The sequence below is a fragment of the Suricata suricatta genome, chromosome 8 (assembly GCF_006229205.1).
Source record: "Suricata suricatta isolate VVHF042 chromosome 8, meerkat_22Aug2017_6uvM2_HiC, whole genome shotgun sequence".
Classification (NCBI taxonomy): domain Eukaryota; kingdom Metazoa; phylum Chordata; class Mammalia; order Carnivora; family Herpestidae; genus Suricata; species Suricata suricatta.
In genome coordinates this window covers 73,114,251-73,140,594 of record NC_043707.1, presented here as the reverse complement: position 1 = coordinate 73,140,594, position 26,344 = coordinate 73,114,251, and the positions used below count along the sequence as shown (strand labels likewise).

At 38.4% G+C, this 26,344-nt stretch overlaps 2 protein-coding genes and 1 pseudogene across 2 annotated transcripts in view; 2 read left to right on the top strand and 1 right to left on the bottom strand.

The window, feature by feature from the left end:
• Nucleotides 1–28: 28 nt before the first annotated feature.
• On the bottom strand, nt 29–8,145 carry GNG5 (G protein subunit gamma 5). Its single transcript, XM_029950138.1, has 3 exons — nt 7,945–8,145; nt 4,368–4,512; nt 29–262 (listed from the first exon to the last, which is right to left on the bottom strand). The coding sequence occupies exons 1-2, from the start codon at nt 8,023–8,025 to the stop codon at nt 4,387–4,389; spliced, it is 207 nt and encodes a 68-aa protein (XP_029805998.1). The 5' UTR covers nt 8,026–8,145; the 3' UTR covers nt 29–262; nt 4,368–4,386.
• Nucleotides 8,146–8,183: 38 nt separating this feature from the next.
• SPATA1 (spermatogenesis associated 1) overlaps nt 8,184–26,344 on the top strand; it is a 56,176-nt gene continuing 38,015 nt past the window's right edge. Inside the window, 2 exon segments of the mRNA XM_029950136.1 lie at nt 8,184–8,353; nt 16,877–17,045. Of these exon segments, the coding sequence (XP_029805996.1) occupies nt 17,010–17,045 (36 nt within the window). The 5' untranslated portion in view covers nt 8,184–8,353; nt 16,877–17,009.
• On the top strand, nt 22,345–22,903 carry LOC115300430 (annotated as a pseudogene).

Here is a 26,344-nt window from a genome sequence, read left to right as displayed (position 1 = left end):
CAAAACACAGTATATTTAAAACCAGAAATTAACCAAAACCTTTTACACTAAGTACTTTATTGTATGCGGCTGCCAGTGTATATAAAATAATTACCCTTGGGAAATAGAAATTTATGAAAATTCAGAGAGGTAGATGTTAAGGACTGACAAAAGTAGAAGTTTATATAGTATGGCACGTGTTACAGGGATAAGCTTTCGTACAGCCTCCAAATTTAGTTCTCCTTTGAATATGCACTGGTTTATGAAAAATGGCTTAGAAAACCTGAAACAGAAAAGAAAAGAGTGAATTAGGGGAAAGTACCAAAACTCCGTATTTTCTTCTGAAAAGTAGTACTTTTCTTTTACTTCGAGGGCATTCATTTGCATGTCAGCTTATACAATGCTTTCAATTAAACTAAGCCTGTTTTTTTAAAAAGCAGACATACCATAGGGTTTCTAGGATAAAAATGAGGAATAGATCTCTGTGGTATATAAAATAGAACTTTCTCTTAGTTTTCACAACTCCTCTTAAGAACAAATCATCTATGATTTATAAAAAACAGACTTAAAGATTAACTTGCCAAGATAACTGCCAAATATATTTTATTCTAATTTTAAAAAGTTAATATAAAAATCCCTTAAATTCAGAAAAATCTGAATATCCCTAGAAAATGAGCAATATGATAATTTCCACTAAGGTAGAAGATTCAATCCCATTTCTGTTTACTGTAGAGGCCACTTCCAGGCAAACAGGCTTGGGCCATGGAGTGTAGAAAGTGCCCACGTGGATCCTCTGCCTGAATACACACAGGCCCATCAGGCCACCCACCTTAAGATATCCATAGGTCCAGCTAACCAGTGGGCTACTTAACAACTGGGCAGTTACCAAAAGGAAGATTCCATACATTGCCATAACTTCTCATCTTCCCCCTTTAAAAACAGCCCTACCCACTTCCTCACTGCAGAAAGCCTCTCGTTTGCTGTCCTGCCCGAAGCTCCCTTATGGTGTACTCCATTCCCACTGTCTCATGGCACCAGCCTTTCTGCTGTCCTGCCTGCCCGTTGCTCTTACAGTGTATGCAATCAGCTTCTAGCTCCTTTGTTCGGTCTCAGGTGCATTCTTTCACCTCCCTCACCACCAACTTCCACCCCACATTGCCCCATATTTGGGCGCCCCCATTCAATCGGACAGACACCCATTTAACATTTACCTAGATAAACCTATAAAGTGACACGTATACATGGATATTGACTACCGTGGTGTTTTAACAGCAAAGAACTGGGAACAGCCTAAATGTAACTCTGCAGGCGAATGGATAACCGAGGTTTATACACATTGTTGAATACTACAGAGCAGGTAAAACAATCTACAAGGATCAACACAAATCTCAAAGATAATAGTTGGTGCTTAAAAAACATTATGTGGGGCGCCTAGGTAGCTCAGTCAGTTAAGCATCCGGCTTCGGCTCAGGTCATGATCTCATGGTTCATGGGTTCGAGCCCTGCGTCGGGCTCTGTGCTGACAGCTAGCTCAGAGCCTGGAGTCTGCTTCAAATTCTGTGTCTCCCTCTCTCTCTAACCCTCCCCTGCTCATGCTGTCTCTGTCTCTCAGAAATAAATAAAAAAAAAAAATTTACTATGTTTTAAAACTACAAACACAATATGCATAGTAACAAGTAAAAACATGGGTATTCCCACTTCAGAGTTAAGTTACCTATGTGGAATGATAGAAAAAGTGTCTTTTATTTCTTTTTGAAAATTAATAAGGTAATAAGCTATTTAACTCAGGACGGTAGATATATGGCTCTCTATACTTGAAAATTTCTATTATTTTAGAATGAGAATGTTCAACAGGCTTAAAAAGAATCATGGGGGAAAAAGGTTTAAGCCAGTTAACATTTGAATTAGTGCAAATTACAAAAAACTAGATCAGTAGAAAATAGTAGCAAATAGGCTGACCTCTGCTTGGCAAGGACTCAACAGAAAAGCACTCTCAAGCTCCAGGTGGAAAGTTTGTTTCCAGTTAGCGAGTGTTATTAAATTTTAAATGTCACTCCTTACTGAACAATCTTACTTCTAGAAAATTATCTTAAACAAGTAAATTATACATAGGGACACCAAGATATCTGCCTCAGTGTAGCATATTTAATGATGTTTAAGCTATAATAGAGCCACTGAAAATCTTTAAAGAATTTTTAATGAAAAAAAGTGTTTTTAAAAAATTTTTATTTTTGAGAGTGAGAATGAGAGGGGGAGGAGCAGAGAGAGGGAGACACAGAATCCGAAACAGGTTCCAGGCTCTGAGCTGTCAGCACAGAGCAGGGCTCAAACTCACAAGCCCTGAGATCATGACCTGAGCTGAAGTTGGGTGCTTAACTGACTGAGCCACCCAGGTGCCCCATAAAGTTCAAGTGTTTTTTAAAAGCAGAATAAAAACTGTACATACTCATTGTCTGTAATACAGCCCATCCTTTTTTTCCTTAAAAGGAAATTTAGTTTATTAACAATGATTGGCTCTAGGTTTGCTGTTCATGGTCTTTGTATTTTCCTTGTATTCTAAGTCATCTATGCTATCTTTCTTTAAACTATAAAAACTATATATTTTTTAAAAGATGTGAATATTAAGACTCAAATATAGATTCTATGCATCCAGGACATTCAGTGTGGGCCCAGGACCACCACCAGCATCAGTATAACCTGGGTGTCTGTAAAAAAATGCTTCCGCCCTATGCCTGGGTGGCTCAGTCGGTTGGGCATCCAACCTCATGGTTCGTGAATTCAACCTGTGCGTCAGGCTCTGCAGACAGCTCAGTCTGGAGCCTACTTTGGATTCTGTGTCTCCCTCTCTGCCATCCCCCACTTGTGCTCGGTTTCTCTCTCTCAAAAATAAACATTAAAAAAAAAAATCCTCCAGCCCTTAGAAATTCATACCTACTGAATTACAAGGTATTTCGCAGATACTTTCAAGTTTGAGAAGAAATACTTTTACATCCAAATACCCTTTTCCTGGTCCAAGGTGTTTCAAATCATATCCACAAACCTGTTTTATTAAACTGCCAGGATTAGTAGACATTATTTTACTTTGAAATCTGGGTTCTTATCCTAGCTATATTATAACTTTGAGCAAGTCATTTAAACACTTATCTGCAGACTTCTGCAAAATAAAACTATTAACAGCCAGGTAAAAAGCCATGTTTTGTAACAGTATTTTATATCAAATGAGAATAAACCACTTTATAAAGTGAATACAGTGGGGAAAAGAGGTTTAAAAAGAATCTTTAATAAGCCATAAACATAGGAAATTTCTGAAAATTGCCATGAAGAATTAGTATTGCTGAAGCAAAGAACTATTAACTATTAAATACGTACATGTTAGGCTGTTAAAAAGAACTACTTCCAGGGCGCCTGGGTGACTCAGTCAGTTGAGCGTCCGACTTAGGCTGAGGTCATGATCTCACAGTTTGTGGGTTCAAGCCCCACGTCGGGCTCTGTGCTGACAGCTCAGAGCCTGGAGCCTGCTTCTAATTCTGTGTGTGCCTCTCTTTCTGCCCCTCCCCTGCTCATGATCTCTCTCTCTCTCTCAAAAATAAATGTTTAAAAAAAAAAAAGTTAAAAAAAAAAAAAGGAACTACTTCCTTATGGAAAACCTGTTACTCAAAGGTGGTTTCTTGTGTTTCAAAATCTTAACCAATCATTGTATTTACTGGAAACATGCTGACTTCCTGGATACTCCCAAATCTACAAAGCTTAATTAGGGTGGGCACAACTATGTAACATGGTATTTTGGGAAGCTGGCTTCCTGAACTTTGAGGAGTTAGAATGTTTATAAAGGGTGTGTGCCATAGTCTTTTTTTTTTTTTTTAACACTTAGTTTAAGGTTGTTTCTCATAGGTGAATATGAGTACACCCTCTGACTTAAGTACTGTGTATTTATAAAAGATAGCACCCTTGGATTACATATTAATTACAGTATGTAAAATCTTTCTTGGATTAGTATTATACATTTTTGCACACACTGACATTTGAAATGGAAGGTACAGATTAATGTATGGACACGTGCTTTAAACCAGCCCATCCTGAAATCAAATCCACTGCCTGACCCATGTACTCATACACTTCATTTTTCTGTTATATCTTTAGCTAATAAGAATAAAGAGTAAAACCTGTTATCCCCCACTACAAAGGTCTACACGTCAGTCTATTCAACGATCTCCTGAATTTCCCTTGCATTCCCAACTCCCCAATTATTTGCTATGCTGTGCTACAGCTGGTTTCTCTTAGAGTAATGACATCAGAATTAATCCAAATAAACCGGTAGTACACATATTAAAAGTTGTCCTTGTAAATAATGCAGTTTAGAAAAAACTCTAAATATTAAAGAAACTTACCATTCAAAGATTCGTTTTACTACAAAAAGGAACAGACTTTCTGGGGTCTGAAGGGATTTGTACTTGAAGATACTCCAGTCAGCAGGGGGTCGTGTTGAGCATTCTGCAGACAGAATTGTTTCAAATCTGCAGCTGCCTGGGAAACCTATACAAGACAGAAGATGAGAATGTTGTGGTGAAGGTTTCTCAAATCTTTGAAATACCTGCAATAAACACTTCTCTTAAGTGATATAGTAATTGAAGGTCAAGAGTCATATACTGAGGTCATACTTAAAACACTGCATGTTTAGAGTATGCTTTCTTTTGCTTATTTATTAAAAGCATCAAATGATTTAGTACATCTGCAAAGAAAAACCCATCTTGGTAGTTTATTAATAAACTTTAGAGGTACTTAACCTTCAGGTTACTCAATATCTTTTTTAATTAAAAGCAGTACACAAAATACAAACAAAAGGTGTTATAATTCTCACCAACTATTACTGTTTTGAAAGCATATATATTACTGGGGAAATGAACATCATGTTCTAAATCTGAATCATTCAGTTCATTGTTCTGGTATTATGTGCCATCTGCTGTTTAATGTTACAAAGCTGGACAGTTCTATGTAATGTAACTATAAAAAGCCGATAGCAAACATTGAATTATTTTAGCAACTCCACTGAGCAGCCTGCCTTTAAGGAATGGTGTATTTGCTTCAATATGACTTAATAATTTTCATATGTGTATGCAGTGCCACTCAAACAGGACTTAAGGGTTAGGTATCACTTAAACATCTACTATTTGTATATATTCTGGTAAGTCGAGATTTAGGAAGATGGGAAAAATAATCATTTTATTTTCAGTTTTAACTATCCCCAAGAAGGGGGAGACCAGGTGTCCAGTTCAGCTGAGCATCTGCCTTTGAAAGGGAGATAGAGCATCACAAATACTCTCTATAAGAAATCCTGCACATTACTGCTGTAGCCCAGACATTTACCCGATAAAAGGAGATTCAAGATGAATCTCCAGTCTTGAAATCTATTTGTATGTTTGACTTATACAACAGTCCAGGGTAATAATGAGTTCCACAGGTTTATTTAGCAACTGTGTAAAGTAATATGTAAGCATCTGTTACGAAGTGTTATAACAAATGGCCACCCTGCTTACCCACCAAAAAGGTGTAGCTAAAGTGGGGGAATGCAAAGTATCATTTTTCACAAACTTAAAACTTCGTTTCATTCACATTAACTAGCAGTAGGATAAAGTATTTCTTAACTTTCTGCCTAAGTGTAGGCAGGCTCCAACTTAACTAACTCCCTTTCACAAACTTCTCAAACACCATTATTTACCAGATATACCTCTAGGCACTGAGAATACTGAACAGCCAGATCCTCTTATGGAAGGGACAGTTCAGGAGAAAATACAAGGAGCGCTTCAGAAACAGAGTGGTTAGATTCTGACCTCAGGGAAAGTGTCTCTAAGGAGGTGACATTTAAACTGAGATCTCAATGACAAGAGACCCAGCCAAGTAACTATCAGTGACAAAGGACCATCAGTGAGAACTCTAAGCAGTGGAGTGAACCGAGACAAAGGCTCTAAAACTCAAACAAGCTGCTACCCCTAAAGCACAGTAATAATCACCATCCAGGAGGCTGAAACCCTGTAATCCTGGCATAATTATTAATGCTTTCTTTCACTCTCAAAAGTGTCCTGGTTGGTAATACACTGCATGGTCACCCTACATACGGTATGGTTGGTCAAGCATTTGTGAAAATTTCTATCAACTGTGGTCAAACATAAAGGCTCAACAGTAAACTCATGATAGTTTAAAAATAAAATATCACCAAAAAAAGCATCTAGCAGTCATAAATAGGAGGACAAAAATCAGTCTAAGCACATTTTACAACAAATTTAAAGAAAAATTCATTTAAAGTCCCAAGGTGGGATACCCTCCTCCCCTCCTTTCTACACCCCTAAGCAGGAGATGAAATAACTCTAAAACCAAATCACCTGTGGTGACTTTAATGCTCCAGACCAGAAGCCTCCTAAAGAATTCAGTACAAGAGGCAGGCATCACCTGGAAGAGGCACTGGAGTAGCTGGGGTTTTCTCCTGGTAAAACTCTTAGAGTACTTAAATCTGAGGACTTCATCTCATTTTCTTTCCAGACAAGGACTAAGTATCCCCACTCAACTACTACTTTCAACCAGCTTTTTTTTTTTTTTTTTTTTTTTTTTTGCGCGTCCCATTCCCATTTTTTTTTTCCTGGACTACTCTAACCTGTGATAAAGGCGCACATGAATGATAATGTAATGGTTGGTTAAGAAACCTATGATTTCAAGTTTCAGAGTTAAATCCAGCCAAGACTGAGCAGAAACCACTGGGATGAGTTAAGAAGCTGGAGATGAGAGAAATGGATTTCAAAAAAGCAATGGAGTCTACAAGCATTTACAGGACAGGAAGGGAGGAGAATCCCACGCCAAAACTAATGAGAATTTCCCTTCCCTCCTGAGGTGACCACAACTGAATAAGCTAGGTCCCTGACATTTCTATTTAAGGAAGTAGGTAAATGGGAAGCTATCTTACTCCATAAAACGTTTCAGCGAGAAGTAAACACTAGCCAGATGAGTACACAATCAAGTCATCTTGAAAACTGGCTGCTGCTTTCAACAGAGCGCATGATTTATATTCTTGTTTCTTTTTTTAATTACAAGAAGTGTTTCACTTGTAAGATGACCTGCATCAGAAAGAAGCCAATCCATTCAGGATTTTAAAAATCAGGAGAAACTTGGAATAGCACTTGAAAGTCAGGTTGTCCTATCAACACACACAAAAGGGTTTTTTCTCCCAAAGTAAATGTCCCAAGACAAGTTCAGTATTAACTAGATGGCAAAACAAATAAGCCTAGTCCACTGTGATCACTAAGGTATGCAAACCAGTACGTATTTCCAAAGGCAGATCACACAGTAAACTGTGCCAAACAGGTATGAAATGCACGCTTTGTATGAGGTTGAACACACCAGTGGTAACCTTAGACACCGGGGACGTTTCAAAAACAAACACGCTTCTTTAACTTACAGGTTGCATTTGCAAAAATTCATTTTCAAGTATGTGTTCGGTGGGTAAGAGGAACTGGCAAGGAGTGAGTTTGGGAACTTTCCGACATAGAAATAGGTTCTGTTCTCAATTAAAAGTCAGATAAAACTCTACCCCGTGAAAATAAAGGGTGGAGTCCCGTAAGCTAAGGACTAGAAGGGTGCGGACGGCGCGCGGAGGGGCCGCTGCTGCCCAAGCCAGCCGCGGAGTCACGCCGGAGGGAGGGAGGGAGAAGGGCGACCGGAACGCGGAAAGCCGAAGTTCAGCCCCGGGGCCAGCCTGCCTCGGAAAACTCAGGCGCGGAAGGGCGCACTAACCGACCCCCCGAACAACAGCGCCGACCCGCGCCTCTACTTCTCTAAAGCTGGCTGCTCCCGGTTCGGATCGTCGCCGCCGAGCGCGCGTCCTCCCCAGAGGAAACAATCCGGACGAGAGTGCCGCCCGCCCCAGCCACCTCGGCTGCCCGATCCCACCCGCCGCCGCCTCCGCCCGCCCCCGCTCACCTTCACGCGGTTCAGCCCGGCTTCCAGCCGGAGCTGTTGAACCACTTTCTTCATAGCGGCAACGCTGGAGGAACCCGACATGGCGCTCGCGAGAGCGGGTAGATTAGTCGAGGCGATCTGTCCGGTCGAGGGTCCACGGGGCCTGACGGCGGGGCAGCGCGGCGGGGGGCGGGGCTCCGAACTTTGTCTCTTAAGTTTCCGGTTCTTTGCCCCGCGGCTCCACCCGCGGCGCGCATGCGTGTCCTCCACCGCTCTTAGTTCCAGCTCCTCACCCCACGTTAGAGCGGAGCCGGAGGGAGGGGGGAAAAGGGAGCAAGAAGGGGAGGAGCGCGCTTTGGGCAGAGCAGCAGCGGGACGCCATCGATACCGGACTCTCATCCTCCTCTCCCGAGAGGCCGACTTAGGAGAGGTAAAGGAAAAGCTCTCGTAGTTAGTCGCCAAGACCCGAGAGGAACCTGAAGAGGACTGGTTAGGAAAGTCAGGTGCTTGAGGGACTTTATAAAAGGCCTGCTGGCCAGGTGACAGAGAGGTTCCAGTTTTTCTGACGGCCTTGCCGGCAGAGGTTGTGGGGAGAGAAGGTCCCAACCGAGGAGTAGGAGTCCGAGTAGCCGGCGCGAGTTACTGACACCGTGACTCCTTAGAGACGCGTCTCTAAAACGTTACCCGTTTGTTTATCGGGCGGCGGGTTCTCAGCTGGTTTCCTGCCATCTGACCCCCTTGAGGCCGATAGAGGGCTCGGAGGTCGCAGGACCTGACCGAGGGGAGTGGGGCGGCGGGCAGCAGGGGTGCTGGTTCGCTAGGGGAAAGCTCATCTTAGGATTTGGCTTCCCTCGCTTCTCGAAGAGGTTGTGAAGAAGCCAGGGTACTTGCAGAAGATTACACCCCTCTCCTCTTGGTATCCACTTCACGTGGGGGATTAACGCTTATTATATCTTAAAAAAATAAAACAACGTTTTGTGTTTCCGGAAAGTTTGTTTTATATTTCAGTGGTAACTTATTACCTCCTACTTGAAATTGACCTGAGAAGTTGCTGGAGAGGGAAACAGTAGGATCTAATCAAGCATAATAGCCTCGGCCAATGAATGTCTCACCCATGGAAACGTATTTATTATGTCACAGCACTTAAGACAAGTGTTTCCTATTCAACGTTTGAAGTACATCAAGGAATACACTGTTTTCTATAAACGTGAATAATTTCAGCACTAAGACGTTTCCGATTTTTTGTGTAGTGAGAAAATTCACATATAATTCGCTCTAATTGACAAATAAAACCTAATTTATTTACTAAACAGTTTAAACCCCTTTACAAAAATGTAGAGTGTGCTTTAGTATTTTACTTAATTCATACAACGGATGTAACGACTAGGGTTATAAACCAAGGCTTAAATTCTGGCTCTACCACTTAGTATTCTCCACCACAACCCCTCCCCTGTTTCCGCCCTGCCCCCCACCCGCAAGCCAAAGCCTTTTAAGCTTTGCCGAACCACTGTTTTCCTCATTTCATAATGAAGTAATAAGTCGTCCCAGAACTTTTTTATTTAATTGGAGTATAGTTAACACACAACGTTACATTAGTTTCAGGTGTAGAACCGGGATTTGACAACTCTTCATTATGCTATTCTCACACCAGTGTAACTGCCACCTGTCACCATGCAATGGTGGCACAGTACCATTCACAGTACCATTGACTGTATTCCATGCTGTACCTTTTATCTGTGAGACTTATTCATTCCAGAAATGGAATCCTGTACCTACTCCTCCCCTTTCATCCATTGTGCCCATCCCTCCATTCTCCTGCCCTCTGGCAACTAGAAGTTCTCTTTATGGATCTGTTTCTGGTTTTGTTTGTTCATTTACTTTTTAGATTTCACATACAAGTGAAACCATATTGTATTTGTCATTCTCTGATTTATTTCACATAGCATAATATTCTCTAGGCCCATCTGTGTTGCAAAGGGTAAGATCTCATGCCTTCTTATGGAGGAGTAATATATTACTGAGTAATGTTCTGCATATTCTTTATACACTCATCCATCGATGGATACTTGGGTTGCTTCCATGCCTTGGCTATTGTAAATAATGCTGCAGTAAACATAGAGGTGCATATGTCTTTTCAAATTAGTGTTTTCATTTTCAGCAGCTAAATATCAAGTAGCAGAATTACTATATGGTAGAGTATTTCTATTTTTCAATTTGAAGAACCTCCATACTGTTTTCCATAATGCCTGCACCAATTTACATTTTCCCACCAATAGTGCATGAGCAGTTGCTTTTTCTTGACTTCCTTGCCAACACTTTTATTTCTTGCGTTTTTGAAACTAGCCATTCTGAGGGGTGTGAAGTGATCTCCTTGTGGTTTTGATTTGCATTTCCTTGGTGATTAGTGATTTTGAGGATCTTGTCATATGTCTTTTGGCCATCTGTGTGTTGTCTTTTTAAAAAATGCGTACTCAGGTCCTTTGCCCATTTTTAATCATACTGGTTTTTGTTATGGAAGTATAATTAACATACAATGTTATATTAGTTTTAGGTGTATAACATAATGATTGAACAGTTTTATACATTACTCAGTGCTCACCACAGTCATCTCTCCCCAAATAATATAACAGTATTATTGGCTATATTCTTATGGTGTACTTTATTTCCATGACTTATTTTATCACTGGGAGTTTGTACCTTTTAATCCCCTTTATTTCACTCATCTCCCTATAGTCCTTCAGCAACCATTAGTTTGTTCTTTGTATTGAAGAGTCTGGTTTTTTGCTTGCTCATTTGTTTTTGTCTATGTATAAGTGAAATAATATGGTATTTGTCTCTCTAGCTGACTTCTGCACTTAGCATAATACCTTCCAGTTCCATTCATGCTGTTGCAAAGGGCAAGATTACATTCTTCTTTGTGGCTGAGTAGTATTCCATTGTTTATACCACCTCTTTATCCATTCAGCTGTCAGTGGACAGTTGGGTTGCTTCTGTATCTTGGCTATTATAAAGAATACTGCAAAAAACATAGGGTGCATATATCTTTTTGAATTACTGTTTTTGTTTTCTTTGGGCAAATACCAGTAGTGGAATTACTGGATCATATGGTGTTTCTGGTCCTAATTTTTTTTATTTTTAATGTTTGTTTAATGTTTATTTTTTAGACAGAGACAGAGTGCGAAAGGGGGAGGGGCAGAGAGAGAGGGAGACAGAATCTGAAACAGGCTCCGGGCTCTGAGTTGTCAGCATAGAAAGCAATGCGGGGCTTGAACCCATGAACTGCTAGATCATGACCTGAGCCGAAGTTGGATGCTCTACCAACTGAGCCATTCAGGCGCCCCTCTGTTCTTAATTTTTGAGGAACCTGCACAGTGCTTTACACACTGGCTGCACCAACTTACATTCCTACCAACAGTGAATGAGGGATTCTTTTTCTCCACATCTTGCCAACACTTGTTCTTGTCTTTGATTCTAGCCATATATATATGTGTAAGGTAATATGTCATTGTGGTTTTGATTTGCATTTCCCTGATGATTAGTGATGTTGAGCCTCTTTTCATGTATCTGTTGGCCATCTATATGTCTTCTTCAGAAAAATGTCTATTCAGATCATCTAACCTATTTTTTAATTTGATTATTTGTGGTTTTGGTTGTCGAAGTTGTAGAAGTTCCTTATATATTTTGCGTATTAACCGCTTGACAGATATATCAATTGCAAAAATCTTCTCCCATACAGTTTTGTCTTTTCATTTTGTTGATGGTTTCTTTTGCTGTGTGAAAGCTTTTTATTCTGGTGTAATCTTAATAGTTATGTTTTTTTAAATAAGGTTTTTTTAAAAAGTTTATGTATTTTAAGAGAGAGACAGAGTGAGCATGAGCAGAGAGGGAGAGTGGAGGGGCAGAGAGAGAGGGAGAGAGAGAATCCCAAGCAGGCTCTGCACTGTCTGTTCAGAGCCCTAATGTGGGGCTTGAACTCACAAAACCTCCAGATTATGACCTGAGCCAAAATCAAGAGTCAGATGCTTAACCAGCTGAGTCACCTAAGTTCCCCAGAGCTTTTTGATTACCAATTGAATTTTGTTATACTAGTAATCAGCCTGTTCAGATTCTTTCTTTCTTTCTTTCTTGGAAGATTATATGTTTTTCTATGAATTACTTTTTCTAGGTTGTCTAATTTGTTGTCATAATTTCTCATAATCCGCTGTATTTCTGTGATAAAGCTTGTTCTCTTTCATTTCTGATTTTATTGAGGCCTCTTCCTTTTTTTCTTGATGAATCTGGCTAAAGGTTTATTAATTTTGTGTATCTTTTCAGAGGACTCACTCTTAGCCTTAGTTTCACTGATTTTTTTTTTCCTCTATTTCATTTATTTCCACTCTGATAGGATTTCCTTTCTTCTCTGGTTCCTTTAGGTATAAGGTTAGATTGTGTGAGATTTTCTTGTTTCTTAAGGCAAACCTATATCATTAGAAATTTCCCTTTTAGAACTACTTTTGATACATTCCAAAATTTTGAACCATGGTGTTTCCATTTTTACTTGTTTCCTGGTTTTTTGATTTCCTATTTGATTTCTTTATGACTTATTGGTTGTTTAATTACATGTTTTCAAGTCTCCATATTTGTATTTTTCCTTTTTTTTTTTTGGGTAATTGATTTCTAGTTTCATATTCTTTTGGTCAGAAAAGATGCTTGATTTTATTTTAGTCTTCTTAAATTTATTGAGACTTGTTTTGTGGCCTAACATGATCCATTCTAGAGGATGTTTCATATGCACTTGAAAAGAATGTATATTGTTTGCTGATGGAATGTTCTATATATATCTGTTAAGTTTGTATGATGTCTAATTCAACAGCTATCTCTGTGTTGATTTTCTGTTTGGATGATTTATCCATCGATGTAAGTGGGTGTTAAAATTCCCTACTATTATCATATTACTGTCAATTTCTGCCTTTATGTCTGTTCATACTTGTTTTATATATATTAGTAGTCCTATAGTAGGTGCACAGGTATTTACAATTGTTTTATACTTGTGTTGTATTGATCACTTTATCATTACATAATGCCCTGCTTTGTTTTTTGTTACAGTTCTTGTTTAAAATCTATTTTGTCTGATATATATATTACTACCCCAGCTTTTTTAATTTTCACTTCATATGCATGAATATCCTTTTCTATCCCTTAACTTTTAGTCTGTTTTTGTCTTTTGGTATGAAGTGAGTTTCTTATAGGCAGCATTTGGAGGGTCTTGGTTTTTTTTATCCATTTTGTCACCCTGTGTCTTTTATCGGGAGCATTTAGTCCATTTACATTTAAAATAATTATTGATAGGTATGTACTTACTACAGTTTTCTGCATTGTCTTCTGGTTGTTTTTTTTGTTCTCTTTTCCATTCTTCTCTTCCTCTCTTCCCTTGTGATTGATGACTTTCTTTAATGTTCTCCCTTGTCTTTATATTTGTGTTTCTGTTACAGGTTTTTAGTTTGTGATTATGAGATTGATACATAACATCATAAGTGTATAGCAGTCTATGGTAAGTTGATAGCTGCTTAAGCTTGAACACATTTTAGAAGCATTACGTTTTTACTCTTTTACCCTTCACATTGTATGTATATGTCACATTTTTCATCTTTTTATTTTGTGAATTCTTAACTACTTCTTTTAGATATAATCGATTTTACACTTTAGTTATTTAAGCTTCATACTAGGTTTATAATGATTTATTACTTTCACTATATGTTCGTTTTTACCAGTGAAAATTTTATATAATATTCTTCTAGTTATGGCCTTTTCCACTTAAACACTTAAAGAAGTCTCTTTAACTTTTCCTGTAAGGTTAGTGGTGATGAACTCCTTTAATTTTTGTTTGTCTGGGATACTCTATCTTTTCTTCAATTGTGAATGATGACCTTGCCAAGTACAGATCTTTTTTTTTTTTTTAGTGCTTTGAATATATCATAACACTACCTCTAGCCTGCAACGTTTCTGCTGAAAAATCAGGTGATAGACAGCCTTATGGGGTTTTGCTCGTATGTAACTAGTTGTTTTTCTCTTGTTATATTTGACATTCTCAATATTTAGTTTTTGATATTTTAATTATTAGAGGCTTGATGTGGACCTTTTTGTGTTTGGGCCTACTTCTCTGTTTTCTTACCCAGGTGGAGGAAGTTTTCAGCTATTATTTATTCAAATAAGTTTTCTGCCCTTTCTCTCTTCTCATGGGATTTCTACAATGCAAATGTTAGTATATTTGATATTGTCCCAAAGTTCTCAAGATTTCCTCATTTTTAAAAATTCTTTTCTATTTTTGCTGTTCAGCTTTGGGTGCTTTTCATTATCCTGTCTTCCAGATTACTGAATCCCTTATTGTTTGCCTATATCTGCTATTGTTTCCCTTTAGTATATTTTTCATTTCAGTTATTATATTCTTCAATTCTGGTTGGTTCTTTTAAATATTTTTATCCCTTTCTTAAAACTCTCACTTGGTTTATTCACTCTTTTTTGCAATCTGGTGAGCATCTTTTTGACCATTACTTTGAATTCTTTATTAGGTTGCTTATCTTTATTTCATTTAGTTCTTTCTATGGTTTTGTTTTCATTTAGACAAATACCCTTTCATTGAGACCACATCCCTCTGTCTCCTCATTTTGTTTCATTTTTCTGTGTTTCTATGAATTAGGTGAAATAGCAATCTCACCGAGTCTTGAAGGAATGGTGTTGTATAGGAGCCATCCCTGTGTAGACTGCATATGCCTGGTGGCTTTGGCTGGCTGGCTGGAGCTGGAAGGGCACAGACTGGGAGTTCTGTAGCACTCTGCGTCAGGGCCGCCCCAGCGGGATGGGTGGAGCTGAAGTAGTGTGGGATGGCAGTACCCTGGGTTCTCAGTACCAGGCCATCAAGTGTCAGAAATTGTTAAGCTTGATTTTCAGTTCTGCTGCTTATTCCCAAATCATTTTGGGAAAATGCGGAGAGTGTACAATAGATAGTCCTCGTTAAAGTACAAATCAGATCAAAGATGACAGGTAGGTGATTATCTACAAGCACTTACTCCCTCTTCAACACATAATTGACTAATGATAATCTATTTTTGAAGTTATTGAATCTTGAGTTCTCCCAGTTCTTCAGCATTGATCCAGTCAGAAATGACAAAGGGAGTTATCATCCAAAATATGGCTTCTTTGCTATACCTTTAGAGAGGATAATGTAACGGGCAGTTTGCCTGAGGAGAATATTAAAGCAGGTCTTGGTTAATGACATGAGTTTGCTTAATTAAAAATTTGTTCTGAATGAAAATGTCAAGTTTTTAAAAAAATGTTTATTTTGAGAGAGAATGTACACACGTGCACAGTGGGAAGGGACAGAGAAAGAGGGAGAGAGAGAATTCGAAGCAGGCTTCACACTGTCAGCACAGAGCCCAATTTGGGCTCCATCTCATGAACCACGAATGAGATCATGACCTAAGCTGAAATCAGGAGTCAGACGCTTACCCAACTGAGCCACCCAGGCACCCCAAAAATGACAAATTTTTAATGCATCCACAGAAGTTAACAATCCCAGCCTCCAATTTGCATGCCCATGGACTGTAATTCTTATAGGTTATTATAAATAATTTTTACATAATAAGGACATTGCCATATATGTATCTGATTGTGTTTTGTTTAGATTCATAATAGAGGGTAATATTAATACAATGGCAGAAAGAACCTTTGGATGGGTATAGAAATGGAAATATCTAAATAGTTAAAAAAATACTAATGTAATTAAAAATAGTGTTTGAGATGTTTAAAATAACAAATCACATTTTAAGTTTTAATTATTGTAAGAAATTTGCATAGGAAGTAACATGTGAAACTAACTTGATTTAAAAGAGATTATGTGGGGTGCCTGGGTGGCTCAGTCGGTTAAGCGTCCGGCTTCGGCTCAGGTCATGATCTCACGGTTTGTGGTTCGAGCCCCGCATCGGGCTCTGTGCTGACTGCTAGCTCAGAGCCTGGAGCCTGTTTCAGATTCTGTGTCTCCCTCTCTCTCTGACCCTCCCCTGATCGAACTGTCTCTCTCTCTCTCTCTCTCAAAAATAAATAAAAAGCATTAAAAAATTTTTTTAATAAAAGAGATTATGTCCCAGGATATAATTTTTAAATTTTAATACCATTAGAATAATTAGTGGTCTCTAATATGATTTCATAGAGCTGTAATCAATGCCAAATAACAGAAAGTTTAAATTTTTTTGGACCTACTATTTTAATATTAATCAAAATGGAGTAATGCTTTGAAATCTTGAAAAGGCTTGTGTTCTGGTATTGGTACCATATTGTATCCTTAAGGATTGTCCTACTTTGATAATTCCTTTTTAGAGTAATTCAGCTACCATTTCCGTTTTTATTATGTATTTATATAATTTAAATGTTATCGTGTATTCTTGTTAACTGTTTTAAATCCACTGAGAATTTCTGAGAAAAATACAGAAAACAACACACAAACATAGCTTAAAGTACTTAAAAACTGGCATTTTCATCTGGAATAATTATTCACATATATTGTTGAGGTATCAAGCCCAGGAAGAAATCTGTATGGTAAAACAGTTTTCATCATTCTATGATGAAATTTAGTTTATCCGCATCCAGAAACATATTTTTACTTTATGTAAAATACCTTATATATTTAACTTTGATTTTCAGCCTTGATAAAATTGTTTAGAATAGTAAAATATACCCTGGTCACAAGTCTATTATAATGTAATTTAACACTTTATTTAGTTGTATGGGGTGTGTGTGTGTGTGTGTGTGTGTGTGTGTACTTGTAATATATACATATATATTACTATACATACATGTACTCACTAGTAATAGGGTTTTTTTGAATTATTATAATGAGATTGTTTACATTCCTAAGTTTTCATTTTCAGTCTATTTTAAAGCTTTTTGTGTTTTTCTTTTCATTTTTTGAATGAATCAGAGACCAGAAATGAGTGGAATGCTATCCTAAGTCAAAAATCTGTTATTACCTTTACATATACTACTTAAATGAAGAAAGATTAAAAAACCCACAAAATTCCAGCTGATAATTACCCTCTTCAGACATTGGTAATATGTCCCTCAGTCCAAGCCGACCTTCCTCATCAGAGGTAAGAAAATCTTTTATGGAGTGTCATTGTAACTACTGTATTGTAAATGATGGAAAATAATTGCATATGTTAAAAAAAATAAATTGTGTTATATTCAAAAAAATAAATAAATTTAATAAAAAAGAAGCCCCATAATAAAAAGAAAATCTTTTAAACTAAAATATATGAAAATATAAGAAAAGTTTGCTTAATACTGTTTTTTAAAAGTTCTGAGAAAGCAAAAATATGGATTATACAAAGTATTATATATATTTTTAATGTTATTACTTATTTTTGAGAGAGAGAGTGTGAGCCAGAGAGGGAGAGAGAGAGAGAGAGAGAGAGAGGGAGGCAGGGCGAGACAGAATCTGAAGCAGGTTCCAGGCTCTGAGCTGTCAGCACAGAGCCTGACATGGGTCTCAAACTCGGGGACCGTGAGATCATGACCTGAGCTGAAGTCAGACACTTAACTAACTGAGCCACCCAGGCGCCCTTATAAAGTATCAGGTATTAACTCTACCATGTATCCCATTGTCTGAATACAGTTTTTTATCCTAGTTCTTTTACCTGTAGTTCAAGTACTAAGTACTCTGATTATATTGGGTTTCCCAGTGCATTGATCCTATCACCTGTTTTTTGTTTTTGTTTGTCTGTATTATTTCTCACCTTGTGATGCCCTCTGCAGTTTAAATACCATAGAGCGGTCTGGAGTACTTTTTCTGATACTTTTGACTCCTTACCCCTCTCTCATTTCATTATACTGCTTGGCAAAACAAAAACGTTGGTTAATCTAATTCTTCCTCTATGCTATCCCTGTGCATAAAATGGAACATGGCTGGAGAAAAGTATACCATCATGAACACTGTTCTCACTTTAAATTCAGGACCATGAATCTCAACTAGAACCTTTTGCTGGTCAGCAGACTGTCTTTCACTCACTCATTTACTTTCCCACTGTTCTAGACAACTATTTCATACCTTCTCAAACCCCCAGTACCTTCTCTCCATTTTCTCTTTAAACCAGCTCTAATCAAATTTTCACTCCACTACTGCACCAAAATTGCCCTTGCTAAATTCACCTCTGCATTACTAAATCCGTTGTTTAATTTTTATCCCATATTTTTGGTCTATCCCTGTGTAACAGTTGACCCTGTTGATTGCTCTTATTTGACATAATTCATTCACTTGGCATTTCGCATACACATCTTGGTGTTCCTTCTGCTTTCCTTGTTCGTTTTCAGTCTTCTTTGCTGGGCTTTTTTCCTTCTTTCTGATCTCAATATTGGAGAATTTCAGGGGCCAGTTCTTTGTTTCTTCTCCATCTGCACTCATCCTTCGGTGATCTCATTCAGTATAATAGCTTTAAATACCAACTTTATGCTAAGGAGTCCCAAACCTATATCCCCAGTCTACTTTTCTTTCCCAACTGCAGATTCATATTTTCAGCTTCCATCCCACATGGATGGCCAATAGATATCTTAAAATTAGCATATCTCAAACTGAACTGCAGATCTTTTTCCCCTCCCCTAAACATGTATGACTTTCTGCATCTCAGGTGATACCAAATCCATCTTTTGAGTATCTGAGGCCAAATTCCTTAGAGTCTTTATTTTTTCCTCAAAGTTCACTTCTAATGGACTAACTATAGCTTCAAATTATATAAAAATCTGACTATTTTCCATCACCTCTACTGCTAGTACATTGAAGTGAGCCACCATCATTTCACACTTTAATTATTCAGATAGCATCATAACAGTTTCTGTTTCCTTCTCCCTTTAATAGTTATTGAATATAGCAAAATTTGGAAGTAGAACTTTATATGTGTCCTAATGAGAAACAAAATGAAATACAGGGCACCATTTATAAAATTTCTAACCCTCAGCTGACTAATTTTTGTCAGTTGAAGGTTATACAGTTAACTGTTTACAGGAGAGAAGGCTTTGTTTCAAAAATGCTTGTGGAGCAATGTCAGCTGGGAAGATGGTGGAGTAGGAGGACCCTCAGCCAGCTTCATCCCACGGGTACAACTAGATAACACGTCAGTGTAATAAACCCATAAAACAACCTAAGAAAGACTGGCAGGACAGACTCTACAGCTAAGGTAGGAAAAAGACGGCGCCAAAGGAGGTAAGAAGGGCAAAGACAGGGTCTGGGAGCCAAAGGGACTATAGCCATCTTTGGTGGGGAGGGAGCCAGTGGTGTGGAGAAGGACAGAAAACACTTTCACACTGGGGAACCCATGAACAGGGAGGATGAGTTCCCATATTTGCCTTTGAAAATGAGAGGGGCCAAATTTCTTGAGTTCTTATAATCAGAGAGACTTAAAGCCTAGAATTTAAAAAAAAATCAGCATACTCTGCTCTGGGAAAGTATAGAGGGCAGTAGAAAGTGGAGTTCCTGCCCATAAAGAAGACAACAAACAGTCCATGCAGATAGAAGGTAGAACCAGCAGTTTGAAAAATGTCAGGGGAAATAAGAGGGAGAGTGATTTGTCATCACAGAGTGTGGCCCAGAGACACAGGGACTACTGAGAGACGCCTCCAGGAAAAGGAGCTGGCAGGCACCATTTCCCTTCCCTATCCACCCCTCTCCTGAATAAATAGTGGCCACCTGTGGGAACCAGGGTGGTGCCTGTACTAGTTACCTAACTTGCTTGCCCTGAGCCCTGCCCCCTCATGCTATGGCAGACCAGCCCTTCCCAGTCACACTTACCTCAGTCCCCACACTACATATTCCTCCCCCAGAAGACTGGCACAAACCCTGCCAACACCAAATCTGCTGACACAACATTTTGCAGGGCCTCACTTCGGGCACAGGAGGGGCAGATCCCATTTCACAAGCGGATTACTACACACCTTGTTAAAATGTCTGTCACTCCTGCTGAGGATCACAGTAGGCAAAGAGAGTTTCTGTACACAACTGAAGGAAAAAGATGCCAAGACTCAATAGCAGAGCACATGGAACACACATAGGAAACATTCCCTGAAGCATCAGTCCCTGAGTAATAGGGGACACTGTACTGCAGGGCACTATAGTACCTCTTTGTAAGACTGTTACTGTTAAGAGCAAGAGAAGTAGCTGATTTTCCTAATACAGAAAAACAGACATAGAAAGCTGGACAAAATAAGGAGACAGAAATATCTCCCAAATGAAAGAACAGGACCAAGCTGCCACAAGAAAACAAAGCTAAATAAATAAAAAGTAATATGCCTGATAGAGGATTTAAAGTAATGATCATAAAGATAACTTACTAGACTTGAGAAAAGAGTGGAGGTCATCAGTGAGACCCTTAACAAGGAAATTTAAAAAAAGATGAATACAGTAAATGAAATTAAAAATACAATTGATGGAATAAATACAAAGCTAGATGAAGCAGAGGAACAAATTAGTGACCTGGAAGACAAGTAATGAAATGTAACCAAGCTGAGCAAAGGAAAGGAAAGAAAATTATGCAAATTGAGAATAGTCTAAGGGAACTCAGTGATTCCATCAAGCATAATAATATTCACATTTTAGGGATCTCAGAAGAAGAGAGAGATTAGGGGGTAGAAAATTTATTTGAAGAAATAATAGCTGAAAACTTCCCTATCCTGAGGAAACAGATGTCCAGATTCAGAAGGCACAGAGAACCCTCCAAAAATTCAACCCAAAGAGGTTCCACATCAAGACAAATAGTAATTAAAATGGCAAAAGATAGTGATAAAAAATTTTAAAGCAACAAGAGAAAAAAAAAAGACTATTAACTATATAAGGGAAACCCTATAAGGCCATCAGTGAATTTGTCAGCAGAAACTTTGCAAGCTAGAAGGGACTGGGATGATATATTCAAAGTGGTAAAAGGGAAAATCTACAACCAAGAATATTCTATCCAGCAAGGCTATCATTCAGAATAAAAGGAGAGTTTCTCAGACAAAATCTAAAGGAGTTCATGATCACTAAACCAGCCCTACAAGAAATATTAAATGGACTCTTTGAGCGGAAAGGGAAGACCATAAGTGAGAGGATGAAAAGTAGAAAGCACAAAAGCAGTAAGAATATTTGTTTTGTAATATTGACATTATAAATATCATCAAGGAACTTATAAAAGGATATAAAATATGACACCATATACCTAAAATGGGATGAGGGGGTAAACAATGGGTTTAGACTTAAGTGGCCATCAACTTGAGATAGTCTACTATATGCAGAAGATGTTATATGTAAAACTAAGGGTAACCACAAATCAAAAACCAGTAATACATAAGCAAAGAATAAAGAGAAAGGAATACAGTCCATCACTAAAGAATTCCAACACACTATGAAAGAGAGCAAGTGACAGATCAGAGAAAATCTGTAGAAATAACCATAAAACAAATAATAAAAGGGTTATAAATACATACCTATAATTACCTTGAATGCAAATGGACTGAATGCTCTTATCAAAAGACATACAGTGACAGGGTGGATAAATTAACAAGATCCATCAATATGCTGCTACAAGAAACTCATTTCAGACCAAACGACACCTGCAGGTTGAAAGTGAGGAGATAGAGAAATATTTATCATGCAAATGGATGTTGAAAGTAAGCTGGGGTAACAATACTTTTTTGGACAAAATAGACAAAACAAAAACTAATGAGTCACGGAAGGACACTATATGATAATATTTATGTACCCAGCATAGCACAGAAATACATAAAACAATAACAAACAAAGGGAATAATTGATAATAACACAGTAATAGGACATTTTAACATCCCACTTAACATCTACAGACAAACCATCCAAATAGGAAATCAACAAGGAAACAGTGGCTTTGAATGACACACTGGACCAGATGGATTTAACGGATATATTCAGAACATTCTATCCTAACACAGTAGAGTACACAGTCTTTTCAAATGCACACAGAACTCTCTCAAGAATAGATCAAATATTAGGTCACAAAAGAAGTCTCAACAAATTTAAAAAAATCGAAGTCCTACATGCATCTTTTCTGACCACAATGCTCTGAAACTAGAAAACCACAGGAAAATATGTAAAGAGAACAAATACATGGAGATTAAAATAACATGCTGCTAAATAACAAACTGATCAAGAAATTAAGTCAAAAATTACATGGAAACAAATGATAGTTGAAAAGATAATGGTCCAAATTCTTTGGGCTGCCTCTAAAGTGGTCCTAAGAGGGAAGTTTATAGCAATACAGACCTACCTCAAGAAGCAAGAAAAATCTCAACCTAACTTTACACCTAAAGGAGCTAGAAAAAGAGCAAAACCCAAACCCCACAAAAGCAAGGGAATAATAAAGATTAGAACAAAAATAAATGATATAGGCAGCCATTGCCACAACCATGATGTTGAAACAAAAGAAGCAGAATCAGCAGCAGCCACCACTGCAGCAACCCCTGCTGACAGAGTGGGAAGAGACTGGAAATGAGAATGGGAGTCCCATTGGACCACCCAGCCTTCTGGGGCCTATCCCCATGGTGCATGGAAAGCCAGGTGACCAAGTCAGCTCTTCACAGAGGTCCTCCAGGATCAAGGGGATAAATGATTCCACCACTGCTGAGTCTCCCACCTCCTCCCTGGGGCAGAGGCCCAATCTAGGGAGACCTAGGCCCCAGATGTGGCCCATGTGGTTATGGTTAGTGGAGGGCCAATACTGAACCCCCTTTTCCTGGACCAATCCATGGGGATCCTTTCAGGAGCAAAGAAATCCTCCAAGACTCAAAAGTTGGTCTCTCATCAAAAATAGCTGCCCACTCAAGGATGGCCTCCAAGTTATGGAAGATAGATCCTACGACCCCGTCTGCTGATACTTTGTCAAAAAAGGGTGCTGTCATTATGAGGACCTCTGTGCCTTTTGCCACCCCAGGCATCAATGGACCTCCTCTGTGAGACTACGCCTTCCCATCCAGGCTGGAGGGAGCCCTCTGTGACCCTGTGATGGCTACTGTGAGGCTGTTTCACCTGCCACCCTCAGTCAGTGACACCCATCCCCATCCATCACCTCCCCGTTTGGGGTCCAGAGTTGTGTTTCATCACTGGTGCCCAATGTGTGGTCCTTCTTCTGATCCAGCCTCCAGAGACTTGACTTCAGGACCTCATCTTTGCACCCTTCAACTGCCTCCTAGATTCTCTTCCCCCTCACCAACTGACTGCTGGTTAGGAAACCTCTTTGATGCTATTTCTTGTGAATCTGTCCACCTAACCCCCAATGCTACCCTCAACTCCCAAGAGCCCTGGAGCAGTTTCCTATCATTCCCTTCTAGTCACTTAAGTCTTTTTTATGTGACAGCCCTCACCCCCAAAGTTGTCAGGTGCTCTGTGAAACTCACCAGGTTAACCTGGGGTCTAGTATTGGATGACTGGTGCAGTTACTCCCTGAAAGGCCACTCTTCCTCCTTTTGGATTTTGTTTCTGTGTCAGTAGCCTGATCCCCACTGCTCTTGTCTGTGACCACTATGTTTTGTGAAACTGTGCATCCCCTCATACATAGCCTCAAAGTGTCCATGGCTTTGTGACTTCTCAACACTAGGGTAAGTCTTTCTGCCGAAATGAATGAGACTTGGTGCCCTCTAGACTTTTTGTACCTCCCAGCATGGGAGAATTGTGAAACTTTCTGCAAGACAGCCTCCGTGGTCTCTCTATCCTGGCGTCAGTTTTTCTTGGTTTGACATAAGCCTATGAGATGTCTTCTAAAGCTTTTGACAGGCTGTCCCATCGCCTCTCCAGCCCACTTTAGTTAGACTATGTCATTGTGAGGCCACCAGCCCTTCCGTCTGAATTCTGTGAGTCTCCACCCAGCTGACCTTTGGGTAGAACCTGGACAGTACTGTCACCTCATCTAACCTTCCCTGCATCCCTGGCACTGGTTGTTTTCTGTGAAAATAGCAGTGAACAGGCTCACTTTTGAACTGGCCATGAAGAAATGGGTCAGGAGTTGTGTGGGCAAGAGGCAAGGATGAGAGCCACTGGAGAATAGAGAATGAATTTTTTTTCTTTATAACATTTGTTTTTATATTAGTAATAAATGCAGTGGGCACAAGCAAAAAAGATATAAGATTAAAATCAGTAGAATAGATCAATGAAACTAGGAGCTGTTTTTTTTTTTGAAAAGACCAACAAAATTGATAAACTTCTAATAAGACTTATTTTTAAAAAGGAGAGGACCCAAATCAACAAAATCACTAATGAAAAAGGAGAAATAACAACCAACACCATAGAAGTACGAACAATTGTAACAATATTATGAAAACCACCAACAAATTGGATAACTTAAATTAATAAATTTCTATAAATATAACCTACCAAAACCAAAGCAGGAAAAAATAGAAAATTTGACTAGACCCAGTACCAGCAAGAAATTGAATCAATAATCAAAAAACTTTCAAAAAATAAAGTCCAGATAGCTTCACAGTCAAATTCTACCAAACATTTAAAAAGAGTTAATACCTTTTCTCAAACTATTCCAAAGAATATAAGAGGAAGGAATACTTCAAATTCATTTTATGAAGCCAGTATCACCTTGATATCAAAAGGAAATAGACACACACACACAAAAAACCCAGTAGGCCAATATATCTCATGAATATAGATGCAAAGTCCTCAATAAAATATTAGCAATCCAAATCCAACAATACATTAAAAAAATCATACACCATAATCAAGTGGAATTTATTCTTAGCATGCAAGTATGATTCAACATTCATAAAACAGTAAACATGATACATCAATAAGAGAAAGGACAAAACCTCAAAAGAATCCCTCAAAAAGGATAATTTAAATAGATGAAGAAAAGCATTTGAGAAAGTACAAGATCCATTCATGACAAATTTTCTGCAAAGTAGGTCTAGAGGGAACACACCTCAACATAATGAAGGCCTTATATGAAAAACCCATAGCCAACATCATACTCAGTGGTGAAAACCTGAGAGCTTTTCCCCTAAGGTCAGGAACAAGATAAAGAATCCACTCTTCACCACTTTTACTCAACATAGTACTGGGAGCCCTAGCCACAGCAATTAGACAACATAAAAATCATCCAAATTGGTTAGGAAGAAGCATAATTTTCACTATTTGCAAATGACATATATAGAAAACCCTAAAGACTCCACTTAAAAAACTAGTAGTCATATAAATGAATTCAGCAAAGTCTCAGGATACAAAATAAGTGTATAGAAATCTGTTCCATTCCTATACACTAATAATGAAGCAGCAGGAAGTGAAATTAAGAAAACAATACCACATACCTCAAAAACACTGAGATATCTAGGAATAAACTAAAGCAAAGAGGTGAAAAACCTGTACTGTGGAAATGGTAAAACACTGATAAAAGAAATTCAAGAAGACATGAAGACATCCCATGCTCATGGGTTAGAAGAGCAAATATTGTTACAATGTCTAAACTACCCAAAGCAATCTACATTTTCAATGCAATCCCCATCAAAATACAAATAGCAATTTTTTTTAATAAACCCCACTCAAATGGTTTTTTGTTTATGTTTGAGAGAGAGAATGCGAGCAAGCAGGAGGGAGGGGCAGATAGAGGAGAGCAAATCCCAAGCAGTCTCTGCACCACCAGCCCAGAGCCCATCACAGGGTTTGAACTCACATATTGTGAGATCATGACCTGAGCTGAAACCAAGAGTCAGATGCACAATCGACTGAGCCACCTAAGTGCCCCACCAATAGCATTTTTCACAGAAATAGGACAAATAATCCTAAAATTTGTATGGAACCACAAAAGACCTCAAATAGCCCAAGCAATCTTGAGAAATAAAAACAAAACTAGAGGAAGCTCAATTCCAGATTTCAAGTCCTGTTACAAAGAAGTAGCAATTAAAACAGTATGGTACTGACATAAAAATAGACACATAGATCAATGGAATATAACAGGAAACCCAGAAATCCATTATTATGGTTAATTAATCTTCAACAAAGAAGAAATGAATATTCAATGGAAAAAATAGTTTCTTCAACAAATGTTTTGGAAAAACTGGGCAGCCACACGCAAAAGAATGAACCTGGACCACTTTCTTTCACCATACAAAAAATAAAAAAGTGGATTAAAGACCAAATGTGAGACCTAAAACCATAAAAAATCCTAGAGAAGAGGCCAGCAATAATTTTCCTGACATTGGCCATAGCAATATTTTTCTAGACATGTCTCCTCAGGTAAGGGAAACAAAAACGAACTTGGGACAAATCAAAATAAAAACCTTCTGCACAGTGAAGGAAACAATTCAACAAAACTAAAAAGCAACCTTTGGAATGAGAAAAGATATTTGCAGATGACATCTGGTAAAAGGTTAGTATCCAAAATATATAAAGAACTGA

Coding starts and splice junctions, on each gene's coding strand:
- GNG5 (XM_029950138.1), bottom strand. CDS start 8,025: ATGTCGGGTTCCTCCAGCGTTGCCGCTATGAAGAAAGTGGTTCAACAG. Junction 4,513..7,944: donor CCGGGCTGAACCGCGTGAAG/GTGAGCGGGGGC, acceptor TGTCTTGTATAG/GTTTCCCAGGCAGCTGCAGA.